This window comes from Platalea leucorodia (genome assembly GCF_965183815.1).
Source record: "Platalea leucorodia genome assembly, chromosome: 2".
Classification (NCBI taxonomy): Eukaryota; Metazoa; Chordata; class Aves; order Pelecaniformes; family Threskiornithidae; genus Platalea; species Platalea leucorodia.
The window spans coordinates 46,507,462-46,532,478 of NC_138824.1; the positions used below are offsets into that span (position 1 = coordinate 46,507,462).

The 25,017-nt window shown below is 43.1% G+C and overlaps 1 protein-coding gene across 20 annotated transcripts in view; it reads right to left on the minus strand.

Moving 5' to 3' along the window:
• The window catches only part of MYCBP2 (MYC binding protein 2), a 209,429-nt gene extending 187,615 nt beyond the window's left edge, over positions 1 to 21,814 (minus strand). For 14 of the 20 annotated variants that reach the window (XM_082304025.1, XM_082304012.1, XM_082304032.1 and 11 more), the window contains exon 1: positions 21,272 to 21,812. In XM_082304025.1, coding sequence (XP_082160151.1) covers positions 21,272 to 21,561 — 290 coding nt within the window. In that variant the 5' untranslated portion in view covers positions 21,562 to 21,812. Of the gene's footprint in view, positions 1 to 21,271 lie in introns of all 20 variants that reach the window. The other 6 variants (XM_082304019.1, XM_082304016.1, XM_082304011.1 and 3 more) reach the window with 3 other exon arrangements.
• Between the last annotated feature and the right edge of the window lie 3,203 nt (positions 21,815 to 25,017).

The following is a 25,017-nucleotide window of genomic DNA, read 5'->3' on the forward strand; positions in this document are numbered from 1 at the left end:
TATCCAGAGGCTGTCGCTACATGACAGAATATCACGTTTGCCATAAAGGCAGCGGGACTACAGGAAAACTAATTGGTTCAAAGTAGTTAGACATCAGCCACAGTGCCCCATCTTATCTACCTTAAGTTCTGCCCAGCAAACTGGCAGGGTAGTATCTGACTTGCAGAAGTCTACATGCCTTTGTGATTTTCTTTTTGAATAAGTGTATTACAATATCCGATTGCTACAATTTTTTCAAGGACTCTTCTTTACAGTCACCCAATGACACACAGAAGCACCTACTCCTAAGTAACCACTGGAGAACTGAAGTACTACAGACTTATTTACCAAGGGGAGATGGGGAAGAAAAGAGTATTTTGAGTAAATAAAGCTGTACCAACATAGAACGACTGCCGAGAAAATACAATGAGTTCATTACTCTCTGGGAGGTATAAATTATACTTCAAAGAAAGTAGGAAACAGTAATTTTCACTTTCTACCATTTAGTTTGATGGTTTGCCTTTACCCTCCCACATCTAAACTTCACCAGAACATTTATCGTAGTTGTTGCAGAACACCAACTGGATTGTCCTTGTCCTTTTTGTGATCCAGACAGAATACGAAACAGTTGATGATTAGCCAATTGAGAGCTTAAGGGTTGGGATTAGAGAGCAAACCAATATGACCAATATCATTTTGGGTGTCTGCTACACACAGCCTGATCAGGAGAAGTAGATGAGGCCTGCAAGAAACCACACATTCACAGGCCCTTGTCCCTATGGGGGATGTTAACTATCTCAATATCTGCTGGAAGTGGCACAAGCCAGGCACAAGTGGCACAGCAGGGCACAAGCAATGCAGGAGGCTTCCAGAGCACATGGATGATAATTTCATGACACAGGTGATTGAGCAGTCAATGAAGGAAGGCACTTTGCTGGACTTGACACTCAAACAAGGAAGAACCGGTCAGGTGCCTGAAGGCTGGGGGCAGTCATGGATGTAGTGACAATGAAGGTGAAGTTCAGGAACCTGAAAGAAAGGAGCAAGGCAAAAGCAGGATTACAACCCTAGACCTCAGAAGAACAGATTTTGGCCTGTTCAGTGACCTACTTTGAAAAGTGTCATGGGATACAGTCCCCTGGAGAGAAAGGGGTGCAGGAGAGCTGGCTGATTTTCAAGGATCACTTCCAAGCTCAAGAATGGTCTGTTCACACACGCAGGAAGTCAAGCAAAGGAGCCAAGAGGCCTGCATGGATGAACAAGGAGCTCCTGACAAAACTCAAGCATAAAAAGGAAGCATGCAAGAGGTGGAAGCAGGGTCACGTCACCCAGACGAAATATAGAGACGCTGTCTGAGTGTTCAGGGATAGGTTTATAAAAGCCAAAGCCCACCGGCAGTTCAATCTGGCAAGGGACACGAAGGACAATACTGGCTTCTACAGGTGTATCAGTAGCAAAACAAAGACTAGGGAAAAATGTGAGCCCGATGCTGAATGAGTAAGAGCCTGCTCACAAGGGACACTGGTCACCTACATGTTTACTGGTAAAACTAGCCTTCAGCAATGCCATGTCCCTGACACCAGGGGGAAAGTCCAAGTAACGATGACTTACCTTCAGTGAAGGAAGTTCAGGTCAGGGAACATTTAAATAAGCCAATAGGACCTGACAGAATGCACTCACAAGCGCTAAGGGAGGTGGTCAATGATACTGCAAGGCCACTCTCAGTCTTTGAAAGGTCACAGCAATTAGCACAGATTCCTGAGAACTGGAAGAAAACAAATGTCACTCCTATCTTCAAGAAGGGCAAGAGGGAAGATCAGGGGATCCAAACATACAAAGGACAAGATGGCGATAGAGAATAATCAGCTTGGATTTATCAAAAGAAATCATGCTTGACTAACCTGGAAACCTTCTACAATGAGAAGGCTGGCTTAGCACGTGACTGGAGAGCAGTGGATTTCGTTTATTTCAACTTTAGTAAGGCTTTGGACACTGTCAGTCACAACATCCCCATACATAAACTGATAAAGTACAAAGTAGATAAACACGGACTGAAAACAGGCCAAATTGCTAGGGTCAGAGTTGCGAATAATGGGACAGAGTGCACCTTCAAGCCAGTCTGCAGGTAGTACAAAACTTTGAGGACTGGTCCAGAGGATTGTGCCACCATTCAGAGGGACCTCAACAGACTGAAGAAATGGCCCACCAGTGATCTCATCAAGTAATCTCAACAAAGGGAAATACGAAGTCCTGCGTCTGGGGAGGAATAACCTCAGGCACCTATACATGCTGTCAGCCAACTGACTGGAAAGTAGCTTTACAGGAAGAGTTCTGAGTCCTCATGGTACACATAGTGAACATGAGCCAGTAACACTGCCTCTGAAGCAAAGAAGGCACACAGCCTCCTGGACTGGGTTAGGAAAAGTGTTGCCAGCAGGTTGAAGGAGTTGGCTCTTGCACTCTACACAGCACTGGCAGCACCCCCTCTGGAGTACCATGACCAGTTTTGGGCTCCCCAGTACAAGAGAGACTCTCTTACTGGAGCAAGTCCTGAGAAGGGCCACTAAGATGCTTAAGGGACTGGAGCACCTGTCGTATGAGGAGAAACAGAGCAAGCAGAGATTGTTTAGCTGGGAAAAGAGAAAACTTGGTGGGGGGCAGGGGAAGGATTTTCTCAATGTGGATAAATAACTGATGGGAGAGAGTAAAGATGATGGAGCCAGACTCTTCTGAGCAATATCCAGTGAGAGGCCGAGAGACAATGGGAAAAAAGTGAAATACAGGAAGTTCCATTTAAACATAAGAACTGTAAGAGTGGTCAAACGCTGGAACAGGTTGCCCTGACAGGCTATAGATTCTCCATCCTTGAAGATATTCAAAGTCCAACTGGACAATGTCCAGAGTAACCTGGTCTGGTTGATCCTACTTTGAGCAGGAAGGTTGGACTAGACAGTCTCCAGAGGTCCCTTCCAGGCTCAACTATTCTGTGATCCTCACCATTTGTTTACATACTAAAGTAAAATCTGACTGCCCATAAATGTGCTTCTACATTGTGGAAAGAGTACACTTTTTTCTCATTCCGAGTTTAGCATTTTTCCTGGTGCCATGCCATGTTTTTGATTACGTTTCCAAGTAGAGACATACTGAGCTTTTCATCTGTTCACCATCTGGATCAGCAAACATACAGCAAATACAGGCATAAGAGCAGACTTCAATGGGAATCAGTCAGCATAATCAAACCTGCAACACTACGCAAAGTTAACAAGAGAACAAGGGATGAAAACCACTCTACCACATTTGAAATATATGCCTGTATTAAGACAAGCCAGTCACTTGAATTGATCCACACTTTCTTGGATGTAACCGATGCTCAAGGGTATACCAAGAAGCACACGACAAAGAACATGCTTACATGCAACAATCAAGAGTTTCTCTGTGCAGATGGATCAACATGGACACTGTGTACAGGATCTTTAACAAGACTTTTCCAAACTTCAGTGGTACAGAAAACTTGTGCATGTCCCCAGACAATCAAAAATATAATTTGACAAGTGGAAGGTACTCTAGAATCATTAAAAACAGTGTTGGAAAGGGCCCCGAAAGGTCAGTCTTTTCATTCCCTGGTCCAGCACAGGAACAGTCGGATTCCACTTCATTCCCAACAGGTGTTTTCCCTGTAGAGATATTAAACACTGTAGAGATATTAAACACGTCAATGATCACGCTTCCACCATGTCCTAAGTAACCCTACTACAAAGTTCTTAATGAAATCTTTTCTAAAATGCCCTTCTGGCAATTTTTTTAATGTCTTTATTGTAGAAAAATCAGTTTATTTTCCTCTTTTTCCACGGCTAGCTTGAATTTATTTAAAGTCCGCGGAGAAGTAAGGGTCTTGTCAATTAAGCAGTCTCAGTTCCTTCAGCCTAAACCACAAATCATTTACATCACTGACATCTAATTTCACTATTCTCCCATACTCGTAACTAGTCCTTCTTGCTGAGAAAACCAAACAAAAAAAAAAAAAAAAAGAGAGAGAAAGAGACAAAGTAAGCCCCACAATCTTGAACTGCAAAGAAAAGGTCAAGAATTACTTCAGGTTTCCTACACAAAAGAATCTCTTTCATGCATTTTGGAAAAAAATCAAAACAAACAAACAAACAACAAAACCCAGAAACACTCCAACAGCATGACACTGCTGAATCATATTCACTTTATAATTCTATACAATGTGTAGAACCTGTCATGAGGAACTTCTACCTTACCTTTTATTCACTGTTGTTTTTACATTTGTGCTTAGACTTTTTTTCTTGACACTAAGCATTTATTGAGGCTATTCTCTTCAGTATACCTGTAATCTTTCCCAGCTTTTCATCCTCTATGAACTTTTTCATCTACAATCTCAACTCCAACACTGAAATTGTCCATGAGGAGACTGAACAGTTCAGGACCTAGGACAGATCCAGATGCAGAACAAGCGCTACTACCTCCTCTGGCATGCTTCCCCCTTGACAGCTAGCCATTCCCCTCTCCAGGGCGGTCTTTTGTGTAGTTCTAAATCCACCACACGGTAGTTCCGTCTAGAACAGGGGTAGCCAAACTGACAGGTGGAAGGCAACACACCCAAAAATTCCACCTGAGGAAGGCTACAGTCCAGCCAATGAGATGATAGGGGCAACATCAGCTTTCCTCACTTGAATCTGCTTCAAGATCAGGCCATGCTTCTTGGTGAAGGCGCAAGGCCAGAAGTAGAGCTCTGGTATACTCCTAGCTGATCTGCTATAACAAGACACTCTACGGTTTGGTTCAGTTCAGACCAAGCTCTGAGTTGAAGTACAGACTATCTGGCGCTGGGTCCAAACTCAATCATCATCTGATTTTAGAACAAGCTTAGCATTTAAAATTAAGATTTCTTTTGGTGAAATCCTAATTATTTTCCATAATTTTTGAAAAATGAGTTTTAGACAACTGTTAATAGTGGCTAAGTATTAAATTTCCCAAAGAGGGCTCATCATAAATCCATTTTATGTCTAATTTATCACCTTCCTTTATGTAACGTGTTTTTCCAGTACTTTTAGAAATGTAGTCAACAGAAACTGTACTAGAGTATCTTGAGTCCTTCTTTATCCATTTTTTTAGTCAGGCACCATCTACCAATTTGCTTTACACTAGTCTTTTAGAACCTTATATATCTTCTATGAATTTCCTAATAGCTCTGAAATTGCCTCAGCCAGTGCCTCAATCACTCTAAGGGGAAATTTCATCATACTTGTGAAAATATCTGAATACTTTCTAGTCTGTTCTTTCTCTATTCTTGCCTTCATCACTGATTGCTATTGTTTTAACTTACTATAAGGCAGAGATACTTTTTCTATCAGATCCGCATCGGAGTTTTCAGCCATGCAGAAAACCAGGAGGTGCTCTTCTGATGAACTGCAACAATGTGCATTTTGAGGTATTTTCCTTACCGTCTGTAAGCAGACAATCTCTCTGACATGTAATCACACAGATGAAGAGCAGAGCCATTATGGAGAGACATTAAAGCAATCACAGCCTCTGCTGGGCTTCCCTATCTCCCATGCCATTTACTCCATTCTCCGAAGTCCTCTAAAAACAGCTGGTAATTAGTAATCTAGCTTCAAGGCATCTTAATATCAAATGCAATAATGGAGAATCACAGCTGATAAATACGAGTACACTTGTCAGCAAGAAACTTACTATTCACTGTCTCATTGCTACAGAAGTTCTACTATAAGGGCTTCAAAATATAGGAAGGGGAATACTAAAGAAAAAGGGGTTATCAAGGCTGATCAGAAGATCTGAAGAGATCTCAAAATTGGGGGACCATATTTCCTCCCTTATTGCAAGAAATAAGTTGCTTTTTAATCTTATTTTACAGGGCATCCAGACTTGCTGTTAACAACTGAAAAGCATATGGCAAGCATAAAGCCAAAGGAAAAACAAAGGAGAGAGAAAAGTTCAACAAAAGTTGGGGACAAACAAGCAATGGCTCACATGAGGGAGCTGGCAATGATAAGAAACAAAACAAAGGAAGCAGGCAGAGCTTTAACGGCCTAATCAATAGATGGAGAAGAGGTTTTATGACCAGAGAACTAAATAGCAAGAAAAATGTGGCGTCTGGATGTTGGTAAGGAGATGAAGAGGTACCAGCGATAAAACACTGAATATTGTCATAAAACATATCTTATATCAAAGTTGCTGCTTGTCTTGTATATCCCTATTTTGGTACCTCTCTGCATTTACAAAAGCTACAATCTTCAGCAGCCTTACTTCCACAAACTGGAGAAATAAGTAGCTGTTTTCAAGAAAAAAAAAAAAGTAAGAACTTCCATGTACAAAAACTCCCATATTTAGCTATGCATTAAGTGTCCCGCCAGTGAAAATCCCCTTTGATTTCTCGTACCTCAGTGTGATCTCTGTACTACTGTTGTATCAGCTGCCAAGAATCCTTAATATCTACACTGAGAAACTGCCTTGCAACATGCCCTATAAAGCAACTAAAAGTGAACAACTCGCACAATCAAAACATTATATACCTTCTACAAAGTTGGCATACAGAATGCGTCACTTAAGGATAGGTGCTTTAAGATTACATTTATAACTCTTAAATGAGAGATGCTCAGAAAATGGCTCAAGTACTAGATCCAATCTATGCTGCTTAACTCCTAATTCTGTCCTTAGCTTACTTGTGGGTTACTCCTATCTCCCTCCAACACAAATCTACTAATCAGTGTGAAAGTGGTTCACATCAACTGGTCCCAGCAAATGTTTCATCATATTTAGAGGTTGCCCTAAAGTACTCTACAACTGAACCTTCCTAAGGCTTTCCTTGCTTTACTTTTTGCCTTTGCAGATACCTCCCTATGATGACTAAGTAGCCACAGCTAATCATTCCTTCTTCCACTGAAATATCCGACACACTTTTAACCATGGGGACAGTCAGTAGACTGCAAGAATAAAGAAGGAAATTAAATACCACCCGAAACTCCCAATCTGTTCTTGTCTTGATAAAGAAAAGTTCTGCTTACAAACAATAGTTCCAAAAGCTTTTTAATGCTTCATTTTTTATGTGGCCTACAATAATACTGATCAAGTTTCCAAAAGGACTCACCGTAACGTAGTTGACAGGGAACAAAATACACATATACGAACTGAAACTTGGCACACAAATATATATTATACAAATACACAAACTCTTTCAGTGTAATGCAAAACTAAGTATTAGCACGCTTTATGAAATATACATGCACGGAGTATATATTCTGCTGTGTACTTCCATCACAAACTAACCCAAAATTTTACCTCACAAATCACAAATAGAAAAAAGCCAAGAATGTACCTTTCTGAAGAAATACATACACTCATCTAAATCCTTTCACTGTAACTTGGCAACAAACTCTACAGAACTCTTCAGAAAAAAAAACACGTTTTGCAAACAAAATTCTGCAGCCACTGGTTAGTATCTCTGGGTTTTAGAATATCTCTGACAAGGGAACACTTGCTCTGTGAAGCACTTAATGAAAAATATCTCCCTGAAGCAGTTGATTGACCCTTCCTTCCTCTTTGCACAGTTGCAGGCAGGGTAGGAAAAGTAGCAGTTACCACTTCTGCCAAAATAACAGCCAAAGTAGCTCAGTAGCATTGCAGTTGGCTTGCAAACCATATTTTTGCCTGTTGTGATACATTAGGAGTTTGAATATGACATCTGCTACCAAAACAAAAAACAAAACAAAGCCAAAAAAAGGTGGAAGACAGGTTACAGAGGAGGAAAGCTAGGAATTTTGGAGTAACATCCCCAAACTGGGAACTAACTGCCATTAGACACCTAGCCACTATCCCAGCAATACACACAAGACCTTTAAAACAGCTTAAAAATACTCTAAGTAATAAATGACCTACATTTGGATCTTGTTACCATGCACCTCTTCCTACAGGAACGCCCGGACAAATACGTAGCTTTAATTTATTTAAAACTGCAACTGTTGCTACCTTTTCAGTTCCCCTCATATTCACTTTACTTCTGTCGAGCTATAGCATGGAGGTCCAGTACATGTTTCCAGTAAGAGGAGGACCACATCTTGCAAGACAGCTCTGCTGCAAGAACTGACTGTTTAGCACTCTCTGTGTTTGTTCCCTGTGACACCTCCTGTCAGAAGACAGATAGGTAAACCTCATACAGATCCTTTCTCTTTGTGGTCTACTTTCCTAAGAACTATAGAATCACAGAATCATTCAGGTTAGAAGGGACCTCTTGAAATAACACTTTTTTTTTTACTGTGAGGGTGACTGAGCACTGGCACAGGTTGCCCAGGGAGGTTGTGGAGTCTCCATCCTTGGTGATATTCAAAAGCCATCTGGACATGGTTCCACGCAGCCAGCTCCAGGTGGCCCTGCCTGAGCAGGGGGGGTGGACCAGGTGACCTCCAAAGGTCCCTTCCAAGCTCAACCATTCTGTGATTCTGTGACTGATTCTATGAAACCTCCTGCTCAAGCAGGGTCAGCTACAGCAGGTTGCCCAGTACCATGTGCAGCTGGGCTTTGAATATCTCCAAGGGCGGAGACTTCACAACCTCTCTGGACAACTTGTGCCAGTGCTTTACCACTCCCACAGAGAAGTGCTTTCTTGTGTTCAGATGGAATTTCATGATTTTTAATTTATGCTCATTACCTCTTGTCCTGTCAGTGGGCACTACTGAGAAGAGTCTGGCTCCCTCTTATTCATTCCCTCCCTACGTTGATAAGATCCCCCCTAAGCCTTCAATTCTCCAGGCTGAACAGTCCCAGCTCTCTCAGCCTTTCCTTATAGGAGAAATGCTCCTTTATCACCTTTGTGGCCCTGCACTGGACTCTCTCCAATGTCTCTTGTTCTCTTGTACTGGGAAGCCCAGAACTGGACACTCCAGATGCAGCCTCACCAGTGCTGAGCAGAGAGCACCTCCTTCAACCTGCTGGTATTGCTCTTCCTAACCCAGCCCGGGAGGCTGCCTGCCGCCTTTGCCATGGCAGTGCGTTACTGGCTTGCTGTCAGCTTGTGGTCCACCAGTACACCAAGCCACTTTTCTGCAGACCTGCCTTCCAGCTGGTCAGCCCCCCTGGGGTTATTCCACCCCTCACGCAGGATTCTGCATTTCCCCTTGCTGCACTGCATGGCATTCCTCTCAGCCCAATTCTCCAGCCTGTCCAGATCCCTCTGAATGGAAACACAACCATGAGATATATGAGCAACCCCTCCCAGTTTTGTACCATCTGTGAACTTGCTGGGGGCGCACTCTGTCCCAGCGTCCAGGTCATTAATGTGTATGCTAAACAGTATTGGCCCCAGTATCGGCTCCTGGGGTACGCTACTGATGACTTGCCTCCAGCTGGACTTTGCGTCACTGATCACAAACCTCCGGGCCCAGTCATTCAGCCAGTTCTCAGTCTGCTTCACTGTCCACTTATCTAACCCGTACTTTGTCAGCCTGGGGATGCTACGGAAGACAGTGTCAAAAGCCTTGCTCAACTTGAGGGAAAGAACATCCATTGCTCTCCCTGCCCTGAAGGTATCTGTAGATTACGTACTGCTTCTGAAAACTACTGGGAGTACTATTAGTTTTCATCAAGGGCTACACATTTCTTAAGGAACTCAGCAGTGAGAATCACTGGAGACAAAACCCACTCAGCTTGATAGGCAGATCTCAAAACAACACTAAAGAGCACAATCGATTTTTTTTTCTCCAAATAATAAAAGCTTGAATTTTTTTTTTTTGATCGGCAACAATGATATTATCCTCAGATTACCTCAAATATTTTAAAGTCATAGATATCATTTTCATTTGGTAAGACTAAGATCTAATGCTTGAGGAACTCCGATTTTTAGTAAAGTGGGGAATAGCTCAGCTCTCATTCTAACAGCCATGTGTATACCCTCCAAACCATTACCAGCTTCTGCACTCTTCTTTGAATTATTAATCAAGCATTCTGATGTGAACTTTCATCCATACCAATATAAAAGGAAAGTCAAGACCTAAGCAGTAGATCTACAAATGGAAAAATCGTCAAAATCCTGTCACCTAAATCCGTAAATCAGGGTAAGGAATATCAACTGCAATCCAATTAAGATAGGCTTAGAAGAAAACAGGCAGACTAGTAGGACAGGCTATATTGGGCTTCTAAGGCATCTGAAAAGAAAAGGTTAAGAAAACTCAAAACAAAAGGAGACTGATGGATTTGAGAGAACACTGCCTGGGGAGGACTGCAGAGCTATGTATAGTTAAGACATCAAACATCTGGAAGATGGGTAAGAGTAACAGCCACGTTACTATGGTCTGGAACTCCTCCCTGCACACTCTCATCCAAAAGAAAAAGGCCATCTTACTACTTGCTTGTTCAGTTGGGACTCTAATGTGCTACTGTTTGTGAGCTGAAATTGCACATCTTTTTAACCATTACTTCAATTTTGTAACTTAGAGCTATTTTTCAAGCCTATGACATCAATCTGTATTATCTTTACTATCACATTAACTTTTTAAACAACTAGCTTTTTTTTTTTTTTTTGGAAAAACAAAATTTTGGAGGCTGCTGGAATATCCTTTCTGAGGCCTCTCTAAGACAGTCTGAAACATAAATACTGCAGGTTCTATAAATGAAACTAAAACCCAACTACACAAGTAAAATGGATCTGATTTTCATTTAACCGTGACAAAAGTGCAAAAGTACAAAACCATATCTGGATCCCTTTTATAACTTAAAAGGCTTCTGAAAGAGCTATCTCATATAAACAAAGAGGACACACAAGAAAGCATCCCTACAAAGTACGCTCCACACAAAGAGAATGGTCTCTTAATACAACCACTGACAGTTGTATTTTCTTTTCTGTAATTATCTGATTTTTCTTTACTCGCTGCAATGTGACCTATGAAATTAGATCTGTAAGAACACATGCAAAGAAAATATTCTACCTCAAGTTTTTCCCTGCAGAGGAAAGTATTTCTATACCTCTTACCCCTAACAGACATTTTCAGGACTCTTTTTTTTTTTTAATAAAAAAAATATCATTCAACTATAGCAAAAATTACAATATCCACACCTTTGGCCACCTTCTCATCTAAAGGCAAGCACCAAAACTAAAGTGCATACAAAGCTATCTTACATAGAATCATACCAGTAGAATTTTAATTTAGGGAAGATGCTCCATGAACTTTAGGAAGAACTGTACTTATTAAGAAAAAGCACATTACCAGTGGTCAATGACAGTATGACATCCTTAGAGTGGTTACACTCGCAAATAAACCAAATAAATTCTACATTGTCTTCACTGAATGGCAGAAGACACAACCACCTAATGCAAAGAACTGAAAACTCACCAGTTTACAGCTGTCAATGGTCTATCCTGTATAACAGTATATTCTAGAAATAAAATGGGATAAGAATTGATTGGTTTGAAGATAAATGGAACAGAGACATGACTACTCTGAAAACATACAAGCGAAATGAAGACATATGAGTATATCTGTTAGAAAGAATAATGCATTGGCTAGTGGGAGAGAAAGGAAAGGCAAAACCAGATAAGAGGTGAGTCATAAGTAACAATACACATAACTCATGGTGAAATAATCAAAATAAGAGAGAAGAGGCTAAAATAATAAAAACAGAAGAATAAGGTGTTTATTTAAGAACAAGCTCATCTCAATGTAATGTAAATGACTGGCTGCAGATCTGTACAAAGACAGTCATTGGCTTAAAGGCTCAGCAATAGAAAAGATGAGTGATGTTATCACCTGCAACAAGGAGAACACTGGAGAAGTGAAATGAAGAGTTCAGGGCTTGACCCTGTTAAGGTTGAAACCCTTAGCTAGACATTTTTTCAGACTGACCGAGATCATGATCAAAATAATCAAATATTATGGGACTGCTGCACAAGTTAGAGAAGAAGCTTCCCATTATTTTTATTTGCAAACATAAAAATTTTCAGTAGCAGTTTGGATCATTCTAATGAATTTAAACTACAAACAGGCTTATACTTTTTCACCTTATCTTACTTTCTCTTTGTATTGGCTTTGGCTGGGATAGAGTTAATTTTCTTCAGAGTAGCTTGTATGCTTTGGATTTGTGCTGGAAACAGTGCTGATAACACACTTATGTTGTAGCTGCTGCTGAACAGCGCTTACACAGAGTCAAGGCCTTTTCTGCTTCTCACCCCACGCCACCAGCGAGTGGGCTGGGGGTGCACAAGAAGCTGGGAGAGGACACAGCTGGGACAGCTGACCCCAACTGACCAAAGGGACATCCCACACCATATGATGCCATGCTCAGCGTATACAGCTGGGGGAAGAAGCAGCAAGCGGGGGACATTCAGAGTTACGGAGTTTGTCTTCCCAAGTAACCATTATACCTGATGGAGCCCTGCTTTCCTGGTGATGGCTGAATGCCTGCCTGCCAATGGGAAGTAGAGAATGAATTCCATGTTTTGCTTTGCTTGTGCACACAGCTTTTGCTTTACCTATTAAACTGTCTATCTCAACTGATGAGTTTTTGCACTTTCATCCCTCCAACTGTCTCCCCCATCCCACTGCGGAGGGGAGTGACTGAGCAGCTGTGTGGGGCTTAGCTGCCTACTGGTGTTAAACCACAACACCCTTTCACAGAACCGACAAAGTATTTTCACAAACCTCAGTTCAAAACCCATTACCTTAGACAATTATGCGTGGGAACACGAGTCAAGGAAAGTTAAGGAAAGAAAATTAAAATAAGGAATGGCACTAATCTAACCACAGGACTCCAGTTTTATGTGGGGACAAGGAAGCTGAATTTTTGTTTCTTTTCTACAGTGTGCAACTGGTACAGATTTAGATTTATTAAATTAATAACAAAAGAAAAGAAAAATCCTCACAGTATTCTCAGGCCAAAGTAGTCATAGATATACTACATGCAAAGAAAGAAGTATCATTTCATTATAACAATAAAAACTAATTAAGTCCATCAACACATTCATCAGTCTGAAGGGAGGCAGTGAGCTGTAACATGCTGTTTACTATGAAATACCTGCTACTAAGAAAAAAGCATATTAAGCATATTAATATGCTTCATAACATATGAAACATTAAATCTAAATTTACAGAACCATATATCTTAATGCAGCTACTTAAGGCACAAGGAGTCCATTCTCCTGTGCCAATTTCTAGTATTCATCTTTTAGAGGGGCACAATGGTAGGAACCGGCTGGGAAAGACCACTGGGAAAGATTAGCTGCGAAAGAGTATATTTACAATAGAAAAACTTTAGTTAATTGTAAGACTACTATTCCAACGATCACCTCAGTGTGAAGCAGTGTTTATGGCAAGCAACGTAAGAAAGAAAAAGACAAAAATGCAACCATAGATTTAAGAGATGCTGCAAGGGATCAAGTTTCCAAAGTGAGCAAAGGACGTGGACAACAGTCTGCATTAAGTACTTCAGTACCAAAGACCGTATCACTGATATGTCATATGTGCTTTCTATAAAGACTTTAAATTATGGGTTTGGTGACACGTATGTATTCATACCTTGGGAGAAGAATTTACCAAAGAAACATCTTCAAAATATTTTGGCCAGGAGAAAGGTCATAATATGGGAGGAAAAACAAAACCAAACCCCCACAACTGATCATTAACCTAGCAGAAACAAATTCAACATCAAATTTTTAAGTATTCAGGAAGAACAATTACTATATTTAACACAGCTAGGAGTGAGGAATGGTAACTTCTTAAACTGCTCCAGTTCCAGCTCAACTTTAACTGCTTATATTTGCCACCTAGCAGACCATCAGCATGCCAGAGCAGATAGCATAATTGAAACTGAAACTTTACCTGGCATTTCCTCTCAGTTTAAAAACAAAAAACCACCCAAAAACCCCACCACAAACCAACAACATAAAAGGGAAAAAAAAAAATAGAACATACACACAGATGGTTTCAAATCAGTAGGTGTAAGAATCCCAGGGACACACAGATTAAAAAGTCTGAAGATTACTGAGAACAGGAAATCAGACTTTATATGAAAACTGCCAACAGAATTCATACACCTCTAAAAAAAAAATGGAAGCCAAGTCCAATTTCAGTTAAGCAAAAATAACTCTTTGATTATTCCTCGAATAGCCAGCTGTAGCCATTTTGAAATAAATTAGGAAAAAAAAAATCAGTCGCTCGTTAAAATATTAAGCAGAATAAACCACATTCGTTGCAAATCTAATATGCTGATTCCTCTCCTGTCCCACTTAGGAGTTGTATTTACTTATGTTTGCATATTAAAATTCCAAATTCTTGTGAACATCAGCAGAATACTCAGGCAATGTTTGCTGGTTTAAAGTGGAAGAGAGGAAAAAAACCACCACGAAATTCAGGCAATGACCTCATATGGATTTAATTACTAAGAGTATAATACCATTAAGAACTTTGCCATTGTATAGATACAAACACCTACAATCATATTCCCACAAATATTCTCACTAACCTGACATTCAGAAAGGATAAATTATTTTAAAAGTTTAAAACACATTAAATACGGTATTTTGGAACACAGCTGAGCAGCCAAGATCCTCAAAGGTGGCAACAATGTCAAGAGATCACCAAACATCAAGGATTCATCTAGCAATAAAGGAAAATGAAGTAAGGCCTTACTTATGCTTGAAAAGCATCTGTGGGAATGCTGAAACCCAAGAGCGGGTGATGGGAATTGAAAACGAAGCAATAATCTGTTGTCACTGTTATTTACCTTACTAAAAAGACACTTCCTGAGACAATTACCATATGAACACTAAAAAGGTTTAACCAACAATGGTCGAAATATTAAACCTAAATAGTTAGGTACCCAACACAAATGATTCAGTAACAAACTGATTATGCGGAGAACACATCAATCTTTTTCACAGGTGAACATTCAGATGCCGCTATTTAACAGTACAAACACTATAGCTGCTGCTACTTGACACACTCTCATGCAAGCACACTCTCATAGCTAAAAAAAAACAGCTTAACAGTTTTTTGTAACTTCTATTCAATTCCAGTTTGGCCTATAATTGAACTTTTAACTGAAGAGCAAAAGGTTCCACATAGTATTATTTTGTAATCCAAAACAAATAACAGGGGGGAAAAGGAAGAAAAAAAAAAAAAACCACAAAAAAAACCCCAAACAAAACCACGATGTGATTCTATCACATGCACTAATTTCTTGCCAAACTACACACTTCCCTTCTAAATGAAGAAGCAGAAGGACGCGTGACTACAAAAGACAAAGGTGTCTTTTAGCATCACTTGACTTCTAAGGCTGCTTCAGCCTCTATTTTTGTGAAAAGGAAATGCACTTCTATCAGCCCACAAAACCTGAATATTCTCATGGATTCAATTTTTTTTTTTTAATTTTTCAAATACTTTACATAAATTATGATATACTATTTATATATATACACACTCAAATAAAATAAACATCTTAAGCCTCTCAACATAATATTATTATCTTCTTTCCAGCTTCTATTATTATGCTTTCTACACTAATACGGCACAAATACAAACCATGATAGACTAAGCAACTACTACAGATTTTTAAAAGAACAACTATGTAAAACTCTTTTCCTTATCAGTATATAAGGTAAAGAAGATAAGTAAAAATACAGTTTTAGTCGTTAGTTAATCCCTATTAACCAATAGCACAATACAGTACTGAAACATTACCATGTTGTAGCTAAAAAGCCTACAGCAGACAGCAACTCTTACCAGCTTTTGCCATGCACAGGTTAACTTAACGTAAGACTGAACGGCACATTGATTTTCCAATGAAATAAAGTTTTGAGTTTACATAAGGACTAACTTGAACTTTTTTTTTTTTTTTTGTAAAATGACATTTACAAAATACAAGAATTGAAAAACAGAGGAGAACAGACTAGACTGGAACATACTAGACTACTGCAGCTGGAAGGGTCCTATGGAGCAAACCTTTTCACAGAAATAAGCAGGAAAAGGTAATATGTAATGCATAATACTTCACAAGAAACACCACTATCATTTTGTTAGTCTTTATGTATATAACCTTTATTTTTTCAATCGAATTAATGTTTCTGAACTTTCTGCAACCATAATTTCATTTTAAAAAAGCATCAAATCCCAAACACAAAACTGCTTAGAGCTTTTGTAAGGGCTTTAGATCTGAAGAAACTAAGGCTTTCTGGTGTACCAACAATCAAATTAACACAAATTTCACAAACTTTATTAACCATGGTTTCTACAAATTCTTTAATAACTTGGCAGTGCAAAGGTGAAGTGTTTCAGTAGTGTTTCTCCAACAAATTTTGAAAAATATTTACTTAAAATATCCCAGGGCCAAATAAGCACTGCATTACTGAGCATAAAAAGGGGCTTGTGTCAACTTTGGAAAGCCTAAGGACTAACCTAATGATCAATTTTCTCCAGAGGATGTATAATTTACAACTGTGACTATGGAAAAGCTGGCCTACTTCCAAGAATTTATTTTATCATCCAGTAGAAAGAATCATTGTAAAATGAAAGAAAGTTGGCTGCCTCTTCTTCAGCCAAAATGGCTGAAAAAATAGCCATCTGATTTCTTGTTAATAGCAGAAATCTTACATTCCAGTCATTACTTAAAATCTTCCTTGATCTCAATCGAGCCACTTCACAACATTAGATTTGTTTGGGGTTTTTGTCCCCACAATACAAATAGAAGCTTTTTTCCTCTGAAGGATCTAAGTTAAAAGAGGCAACGTTAGCAACAAAGTAATGGACAAAAAAAGTAACCCCCGAAAAAGTTTCTACTGAACTTTATGCAGCGAACAAATTAAGCACCTGACAACCTCAGTAGGGTATCTCTCTTTACTAAAGAGCCTAAGAAATTTTCAATATTGAATATTATTCAATAAATACTGCTGTATCTCTGATACCTAATGTTACTACAGAAATCCAGACGCAGTCCTCAAGTAATTTAAAGTGCAAATGGAACCAAAGAAGAACCTATTCAGAAATTATTCTTGGATCTGCATGATGTTACTTTTAGAGTTGCTGAGTGGATGTCCTACAGAAAAAAAAAAAAAGATATGGTGATCTTTTTGGTAAAGATCACTTGATAAGCTGTAAAACAGATGAAAAACATTTTGACATGAGTATGAAATTACTGCCACTTTAGAGTACATTGTCATTCTAATATTAAAATTTCAACTTAGTCAAAATTATGTAGTGAACATTTTCATTACAGAACAGGCCACACTAAAGTCATTACAAATTTGTCTATCTATCCATATTTGACAAAAAGTCTCAAAGAATACACTGAGCCTAACTGATACTTCTGGTACGACATACATAGGTAAAAGAAGAGTAAAGGGACTGGCAGTTCAGGGAAAACCCTGAGATGCACAAGAGAACAGCAGCAGTTCAGCTGGATAGGGATGTTTGTTAGGATTAAATTATACAACAGAAAAACTGTGTATCTGAAGACAGCAAATATATGAAAATCAGAAATATCTTACTTTGCAAAAACAAAGCTTTAGGACTGAAAGTAGTTAACAACTTCCATTACTTCAGTAACAGAGCAGTCTTCCAGTTTCATCCACTCTGAACCCAGCATATGAGAAAACACTCCATGAAGTTTTTACTTGCCCTCTAGAGAGGCTCATGCTTCCTACTAGTGTTTTACAGACCTTCATGACTACACTAGCCATTACTAGTCATTTTCATATATTTCAGTAGTCACAAAGCAGAGACAACAAACTAGACACACCCAGAGTAGATTTATCTTCCAAACCAATCTTGACTTGACAAGTAAATTTCCCACTGCTAGCAGTGCTGTAACAGATTCTTAACATTGTTATCTGACCAAAGACAGTTGTACATTAAATTAGACACTTTTTTCTGTTTCCTTTCATAAAATTATTCGGCTGGCACTGGTGACAAAAGCAGCAGTTCCTCTGCTCCTGCCTCTCTGTACACAGAACTCTGTGCAAGCCGTCCGTCCCCTCACGCTGTCACAAGCACAATCACAAGGTGAGCCAGATCAGGGAATTAGTCTGGATTACAACAAACCATTTTTGCCAAGTTAATTTTAACCCAGAGCGAGTCTCTAATCTGTTACTGCAAGAGACTATATCAATAATTATGTCAACGTAGCAGGGGGCACAAGCACACCAACCAAACCGTCTCCTTTGGAGACCGAAGTCTTCATGACACTGCAGCCAGTATCACATGAGGAAATGTAAAGCACTGCTAGTTGGCTGTTTCAAAGCCAATTACCGCATCCTACTCAACATGTGATATTCATCACTTTCAGATGACAGCCAGCACAAACACCTTGCAAATGTGATACTAATCTTACTTGTGACTTTCAGATAATCTCCACAATGTTTAATTTCCTTATCTACACACGAGCATTTTCATACTGCTTTCTAGTTCTTCATAAACATTAAAGTCAGGCTTGGAATAAAAGCACTCACTAAGGCATGCATTGGTCACACCACGTGAAGCACAGAGTACAACTTTGCAGACTTGAAGGAAAAATTCTACGCCGACATATTACAAGTAGGTTGCACTATTATTCTTCAAATTAGTCATCTTGGAGCACAGAAAAATTTTTATTAATGTTCATAAGCCAATTTGTTTAGTTTTTTAAGCTACTTCAAGACATTTTTCTAGTCACAAACACTCTTACTGACAGGTTAAGAGGCTTCAGATTTTTCACATAGATAAAAAAAAAATCAAGTTAAGACTCTTGTTATGAACTACATTATCTTAACCTCCAATTAATTTATCTGGCACTGTTATCTACTGTAGCAACTAGATGCAGTCACAAATCACTTTAAAGCATCTCCTTAGAAAATGTTTGGGATTTTTACCATTTTTGGAAAAAAGCATTTTTGACCATTTCTGTTTAAGACTCAAACCTTAAACTGCAATATTTTAACACTAATATGGAGAAAGGGTGGAGATCATGAGCAGTACCTTGGCTACCATCAGTCTGATACATGAGATGTTGCAGGCGAGTACCAAGAGATAGTGGGCAACTAGCTGATTATTGCTCCTCTTGAAAGTCCTACAATACACCTTGGCTGTATTCACCAGTATTAACTAGCTGTAATTTACCTGCCAATAACTTAATATAACCTGTTTCGTCTGTACAAGGAGTCTGGCTCATTTGATTTGCTCTAAGATGACACAACGTAGCCAAGATATATGACTAAATCTAGCCTTCAAGAATAAAGACATGCAGTAACTGCAAATGTCACTGTTCCTTTTAACTGGCATTCTCATAAGAATCTGCTAGTAAGAAATAGAACCCAAAAGAATGCAATCTGTGGTATTCCGGAATTAAAAGTAATTCTTTGAAGAACGTCAGTTAAAAGAAACATTAACATTTACACCCACCTAAAGCTACTATTTTCCACAATTCTAAGTACAAGAAATATCAGTTGAATTATCCCGAAACCAAAAAACATGGAGGACACAACAAATTCAAAGACACAGCTTTAAAAAATACAGACACATTAAGGCAAAATTCAGACAAATATCTGAACACCATGGAGCAATCGCACAGCTGATTTCCTTACATTTAGTCGTTTCCTTCACTCAGCACTTGGAATCCCAGGATTAAATGATACAAAGCTCAAAAGTAGGAAGAGAAGATTTAAAGGAAGAAGCATGAGCACTGAACTAAGGAATGTATAGGTTAAGAAAACACTCCCAGGTCTACATGGGGGGAAAAGAGAACTACAGTTTCCCTGTCACACACGCTGAAAAGAACTCAGTAACTGCAAAGACGTCAAATGTCAATGTTAACAGTCCATGTTTCCAGCATTTGCCATAAGCAAATTGGGAAAGTTATGTTATCCTTTTAGTTTCTTATTTTAATTCCACTCCTAGACACAGCCCTTCTATGTGCGGGGGGGGGGAATAAGCTCTGCTGTTTCAGTCAGACTGAAAAAAATCCCCAAACCTAAGAAGCCAACCACCTACTGCTTTACAACCGTTTACCAAGTTAAACCACCGGTGACTCAAAGCTCTCCTTACGATCTGGCCACCCACATCCCAGCTTCAGGCCAGCAGCGGCTGAGAACACAGGAAGGTGCCGGTTTCGTGTCATCCGCACCCTCAGCGACCTCCGGAGGGAAACAATGGGGAGCGCCCGGGCACCACGGGGGAGCCCGCCCCTCGCCCCCCTCACACAGAGCAGCCGCCAGGCCGGGGCTCCGGCCGGGCACCCCGCCCTCGCCTCCGCCGCCGCCGGGAGGGGCCGCCCGGGCCGCAGCCGCGGGGTAACGGGGGCGGCGGCCCCCCGCTCCCCCTCATCGCCTCAGCCTCCTCCCGTCACAGGGCCTGCGCCCGCCCGGGTTGAGGGGAGGGCGGCGAGGCGCCCCGGGCGAGGAGCGGCAGGAGCAACAGGCACCCCGCTGCGGCCCGGGGACGGAGCCCGGGAGCCGGCTGGCGGGAGCGGCAGCTGCCGGCGGGAAAGGAAGCCCCGAGGGGCGCCATCCGCCGGGGGGGCTCCCCCCGGGAAGCGCTGCCTAGGAGGCAGCCTGCCTCCAGATAGCGAGGCCGCCTACGAGGCGCCAGAGATGAGCGAAAGAGGAGGAAAAATAAGGCAGGGCAGCTGAAGGCGGCTCCGACACACGAGCAAAGCACCAAGGTCCCCCCTCGGCCGACCCCGCCAGCGGGATCCGCGGTGTCTCGGTAGAGACCAGGGGGTTCAGCCCGCTTCGGTGGCACCACAGGCCCCGGCCGGAGCGAGGGCTGCCCGAGGTCTCAACATGGACACCCTGAGGAACCGCTCCCTCGCCGCGGGAGGACGGGCGGAGCGGGGCCGCACACCGCTCCCCTCCGCCACAAGGGCGTGACGGAGCCCCCGGCCTCGGCGCTGGGGGAGGGGAGCGGGCACAGGTAACTCCCCCTCCCGGGCCCCGGGCAGGGGAGGTGGCAGCGCCATCTGCACGGTAACGCCGGCCAAGCTGGCGGCGGGGCCCGGGCGGCGGGGAGGGGGCGGCACCTGGGCAGCCGCCGGGTTGCATCACCGCCCCCCTCCGTCTCCCGGGGCCCGGCGGGGGCCGCACGGCAGAGGCGGCGGGGACAACCGCGCCGCCCGACGAGGGGGCGAGGAGGGAGGATGAGGAGGGCGGCGGCCGGGGGAGGCGAGGCGTGCCGTGCCGCTGCCGGGAGGAAGGTGCACGCACCGGGCCGGGGGAAGGGCCGCTCCCCGCCGGCGATGCGAGGGGTGGCGGCGGCCGCCGGGGCTGCCCGCCTGGCCCGGGAGGGAGCTCGGCGCGCGTTACCTGCCCGGGTGGCTCCCCAGCTCCCGGTCGCTCAGCGCCGCCGTGTAAATCTTCCGGTATCTGTCGGCCAGGGCCTTCCCGGAGAGCAGCAGCTGGTAGCGGCTCCGGCAGCCCAGCGACGGCGGCGCCAGGGCGCCGGGCAGGGCTCCCAGCCCGCCGGCTGAGCCCTCTTCGGGCCCCATGGGCCCCGCCGGACCGGAGCCGCTGGAAAAGAAGAAGAAGCCGCCCTCGGCCCCGGTGCAGGCGGCGACGGCGGCTCCCGCAGAGGCGGCGGCGGCTGCGGCGCTCATCCCCCTCCCCGCCCGCCCCCTGGTGGCTGCGCTGCCTCCCGGCGCGACGCGGACACAGGCGGCTCCCGCTGCCTTCACCGCCGGGGCCCGGCCATGGGGAGGCCGCAAAAGCCGCCGCCGCCGCCCCGGAGGCTGCTCATCCACCCGGGCCGGGGCCGGGGGTGCGGGAACACCCCTCTCCTCCCCTCGAGGGGCGGCTCGGGGCCCCGGGCTGCCCGCACCGCTCGCCCTCCGCCCCGGGCGCAGCGCCGGCCGCCGCTCCCTCCCGCCGGCGGGCGCGCCGAGCTCTGGGCAGGACCCTGTGCCTGCGGGGCGGGGCGGGGCAGGGGAGGGGGCCCGGCCGCTCGCTTCCCCCTTCCCGCTACAGGGGCGGAGGCCGGCGGCTGCCGCTTCCCCTCCGGAGTTTCTGCTCGGCGGCGGCGCCGCCGCCCTCTCTCCGCACGGCCGCCCCGGCCCCGCCTCCCTCCCGCCGCCAGCCCGGCCGGCGGGCGCATGCGCCGCCCGGCCCCGCCCACCGCGCGGCCCCCGGGAAATCCGGGGCCGAGCGGCTGCCGGCACCTGCCGCGCGCGGCGGGGGGCGGCCGGGCCCGCCCCGCCCCTGCCTGCGGGGAGCCCGCGGGCCGCGCACGGAGCTCGGCCTTCGCCCCGTCGGGGCCGGCCCTCGCTCTCGCTGGTGTTTCGGCGGGGTGTCCGACTGCAGTCGCGCACGCTGAAGACGCTCCCGGTGTCGGCGGGGACAGCCCTCGCAGCCGCCTTGCGTCGCCGTGAGGCCCCGCGCCAGCCCGCGGCGCGGGTGCCCGGAGTCTGGCGCGGTCAAGGGCCGCCGCCGAGGCGCGGCGTACCGGTGCTCCGCGCCCGCCTCTGTGCTTTGTAACGCTAGAGGGGATCCTCTCAAGGAGCAAGGAGTACCCCCTCTTTCAAAGTTCCCTAAATCCAGTTGCCACAGTAGGCCAAGATTTCCTTAAATCATCTTTGCTGGCGCCGGGGTACCGTAGCTGCTCTTAGAGGATAAGGCAGGCATGGCAGTGGGCACTCTTACATTATATCTTGTTATATTACCTCCTTGCACCCAGATTACTGTCTTACGTTGGTACTTTTTATCCGTTGGAATTGTAGCCCTGCAGTTTTGCCACACCTTCTCCTGCTTTACACAGCTGAAAACTTGAGGTGTGCAAACCAGAGTACATGCTATTAAAAAAAAAGAAAAAAAAAAAAATCTGCATGCCGAAAGTGCCTTGGATTGCAGTCTGCAAAAAACTGTCATCCAAAGAAGGTGCATGCTATCATATTTTCTTCTTTTTTCTTCTCCTCTCCAAAAGAGGGCCTAAATAAAGCCGGGAATTCTACTGATTCTGAATACAAATAGATATTTTTACAGACGATTTCTTTCTGCATAACAGCAAGTTCAAGAGAACTATGCAACTGTTGTCTTTCTTAAGTTTGTGTATTGCTCACCAACGCTTAAGCATTCAAGCCAAATTTCAAGTACCCCTTTTTTTTTAAAAAAAAAAAAAACAACAAAAAAACCCCACAGAGTTCAGGATGTCAAAACCAATAAATTCATACAGTTTTTTTCACAGGTAGCTGTCCAGGTAGCAGAAAGACAGCCAGATTTGTGCCGTCACTGAAGAAAAAGCTACTTTCTGAATGCAGTTAGAAGAACCAGAGACTATCCAAGAAGTATTTAAAATACTAACTACAAAAAAGCTTTCGATTATAAGTTTTATATTTTATTATAATTTTTATAATTGAAAAAGAAAAGGATAATCCAGCAGTGATAAAAGGAGCCACAAGAAAACAAGTGCCATGTCTTATGGTGCTAACCGCCTCCCAATTGCATTCCCTCTGAGAATCAGAGTAGTAAGTCTTTCTAGATCCTCTTTTAGGGATTACCTGAAATCATTTCTACAGGCAAGAATCAGGAAAACAACAAAAAACCCTGCCTTTTAGCTCATTTTTGTGTTTTGTTCTAAGCTGCTACTTTATATCCAAATAGTAATTTTTCCTTCACCAAGCACACACTGCCTGACAGATGGGCTGTATTCTGGTGTAACGTTGTCTGTCACATCTCAAAATGAGTCTTCTGCACGAATGCTGTTGTAGCCATCTTAATACGTGTGCCATAAAAGCTAAATGCTGGCAAACTTTTATGAAAGTGATGCAATTTATTGCAATTCTTGCATATTGCTCCAAACTCTAGAATTTGTCTGGACTTGTGTTGTAGAGAGTCACACGCGGCGTGGTGAGCATTATTCTTTGCAAGCTGCAACTGCTACTCTGCATCTCCTTCTTTTTCTCTCAAGTCTTTTTGCTTTTGGGGGGAATCTTGCTAAGTGTCCAGAGAACAGAGTCCACCTTCCGTAAGCTTCAGCCTGTGATAAGCAATAGTATTTGACAATGTCATTAGGAGTTGCCAAGCAAGAACAACTCTGGACCTTCTTGTAGTCCACTTCCAAGCTCTCTTTCTCTTCACACGAAATACAAAGTAGTCTCCAACTTGTGAGGCTGTTAATGGCACCAGTTGGGAGCTGGATGTTCAGTCCCCATTCACAGCCATATTTTCACTTCTTGTTTGGTCCTCAGACAAAGCCACCTTTTCTTTCCCTGCCCCCACCCCCCCTTTTTTTTCTTTAGTATGCCTGTAGTACTCATATTTCATATTCTTTCTCCAAGACTGATTCTGAGCAATAATACCAATACTGTGCCATGTAAGAATATTCAGGAGTACACATTTCATCTGGACCATCCTTATGCTAGATCTGATATTGAGTCTACTCCTGTAGTTAGCATAAAATTATTATAGGTTCAATTTTGATTTTGGGACTTTTTTTGTTTTGTTTTTAAACGGTAGTATAGTTTTGGAGACTCCGTTTGCACCAGATGAGCCCCTTGCTTTATGTAGCTGCAGAGTTTTTGATCTAGCAGTACATGTTTGAAAGATGTATTTGTTATGCCATCAAAAACTCAGTCAATTGAAAGCTACTATTAAGTGTTTTGCAACCAGAAAGTGTCTTACTTCTGACAATACTCAACTCTTCCTGTTTGCTAACATCTACTTGCTGTTACAGAACGAAGCGCTTTGCCAGTCAGCCTCTCCCTTTTACTTTAAGGTGGGGATTTCAGCCGTTGCATTCATTCACTTGGCACCTTTATAAATGAAGTTTTAGCAGAACAAATTGTTCAAAGTCATCCAAATCAGAGTCTGCCAGTCTGTCTTGTTCACTATCCCGGCTCTCACGGATCAGCATTGTACGAACGTGAGTTTCAACACAGCAGAACAAGAATTTCCACCAGGTAATTCGAAAGCTCCAGTATCCTGCATGACTGGAGGGAAAGGGGAAAATTCCATGATCTCATAAACTAACCCTTATACTTTTGAATTATGCTTCTAGGCCTTGTTTTTTTAAGCTTTCAAAATATAATACAAACCAATATAGTAATTTCTTCACAAGCAAG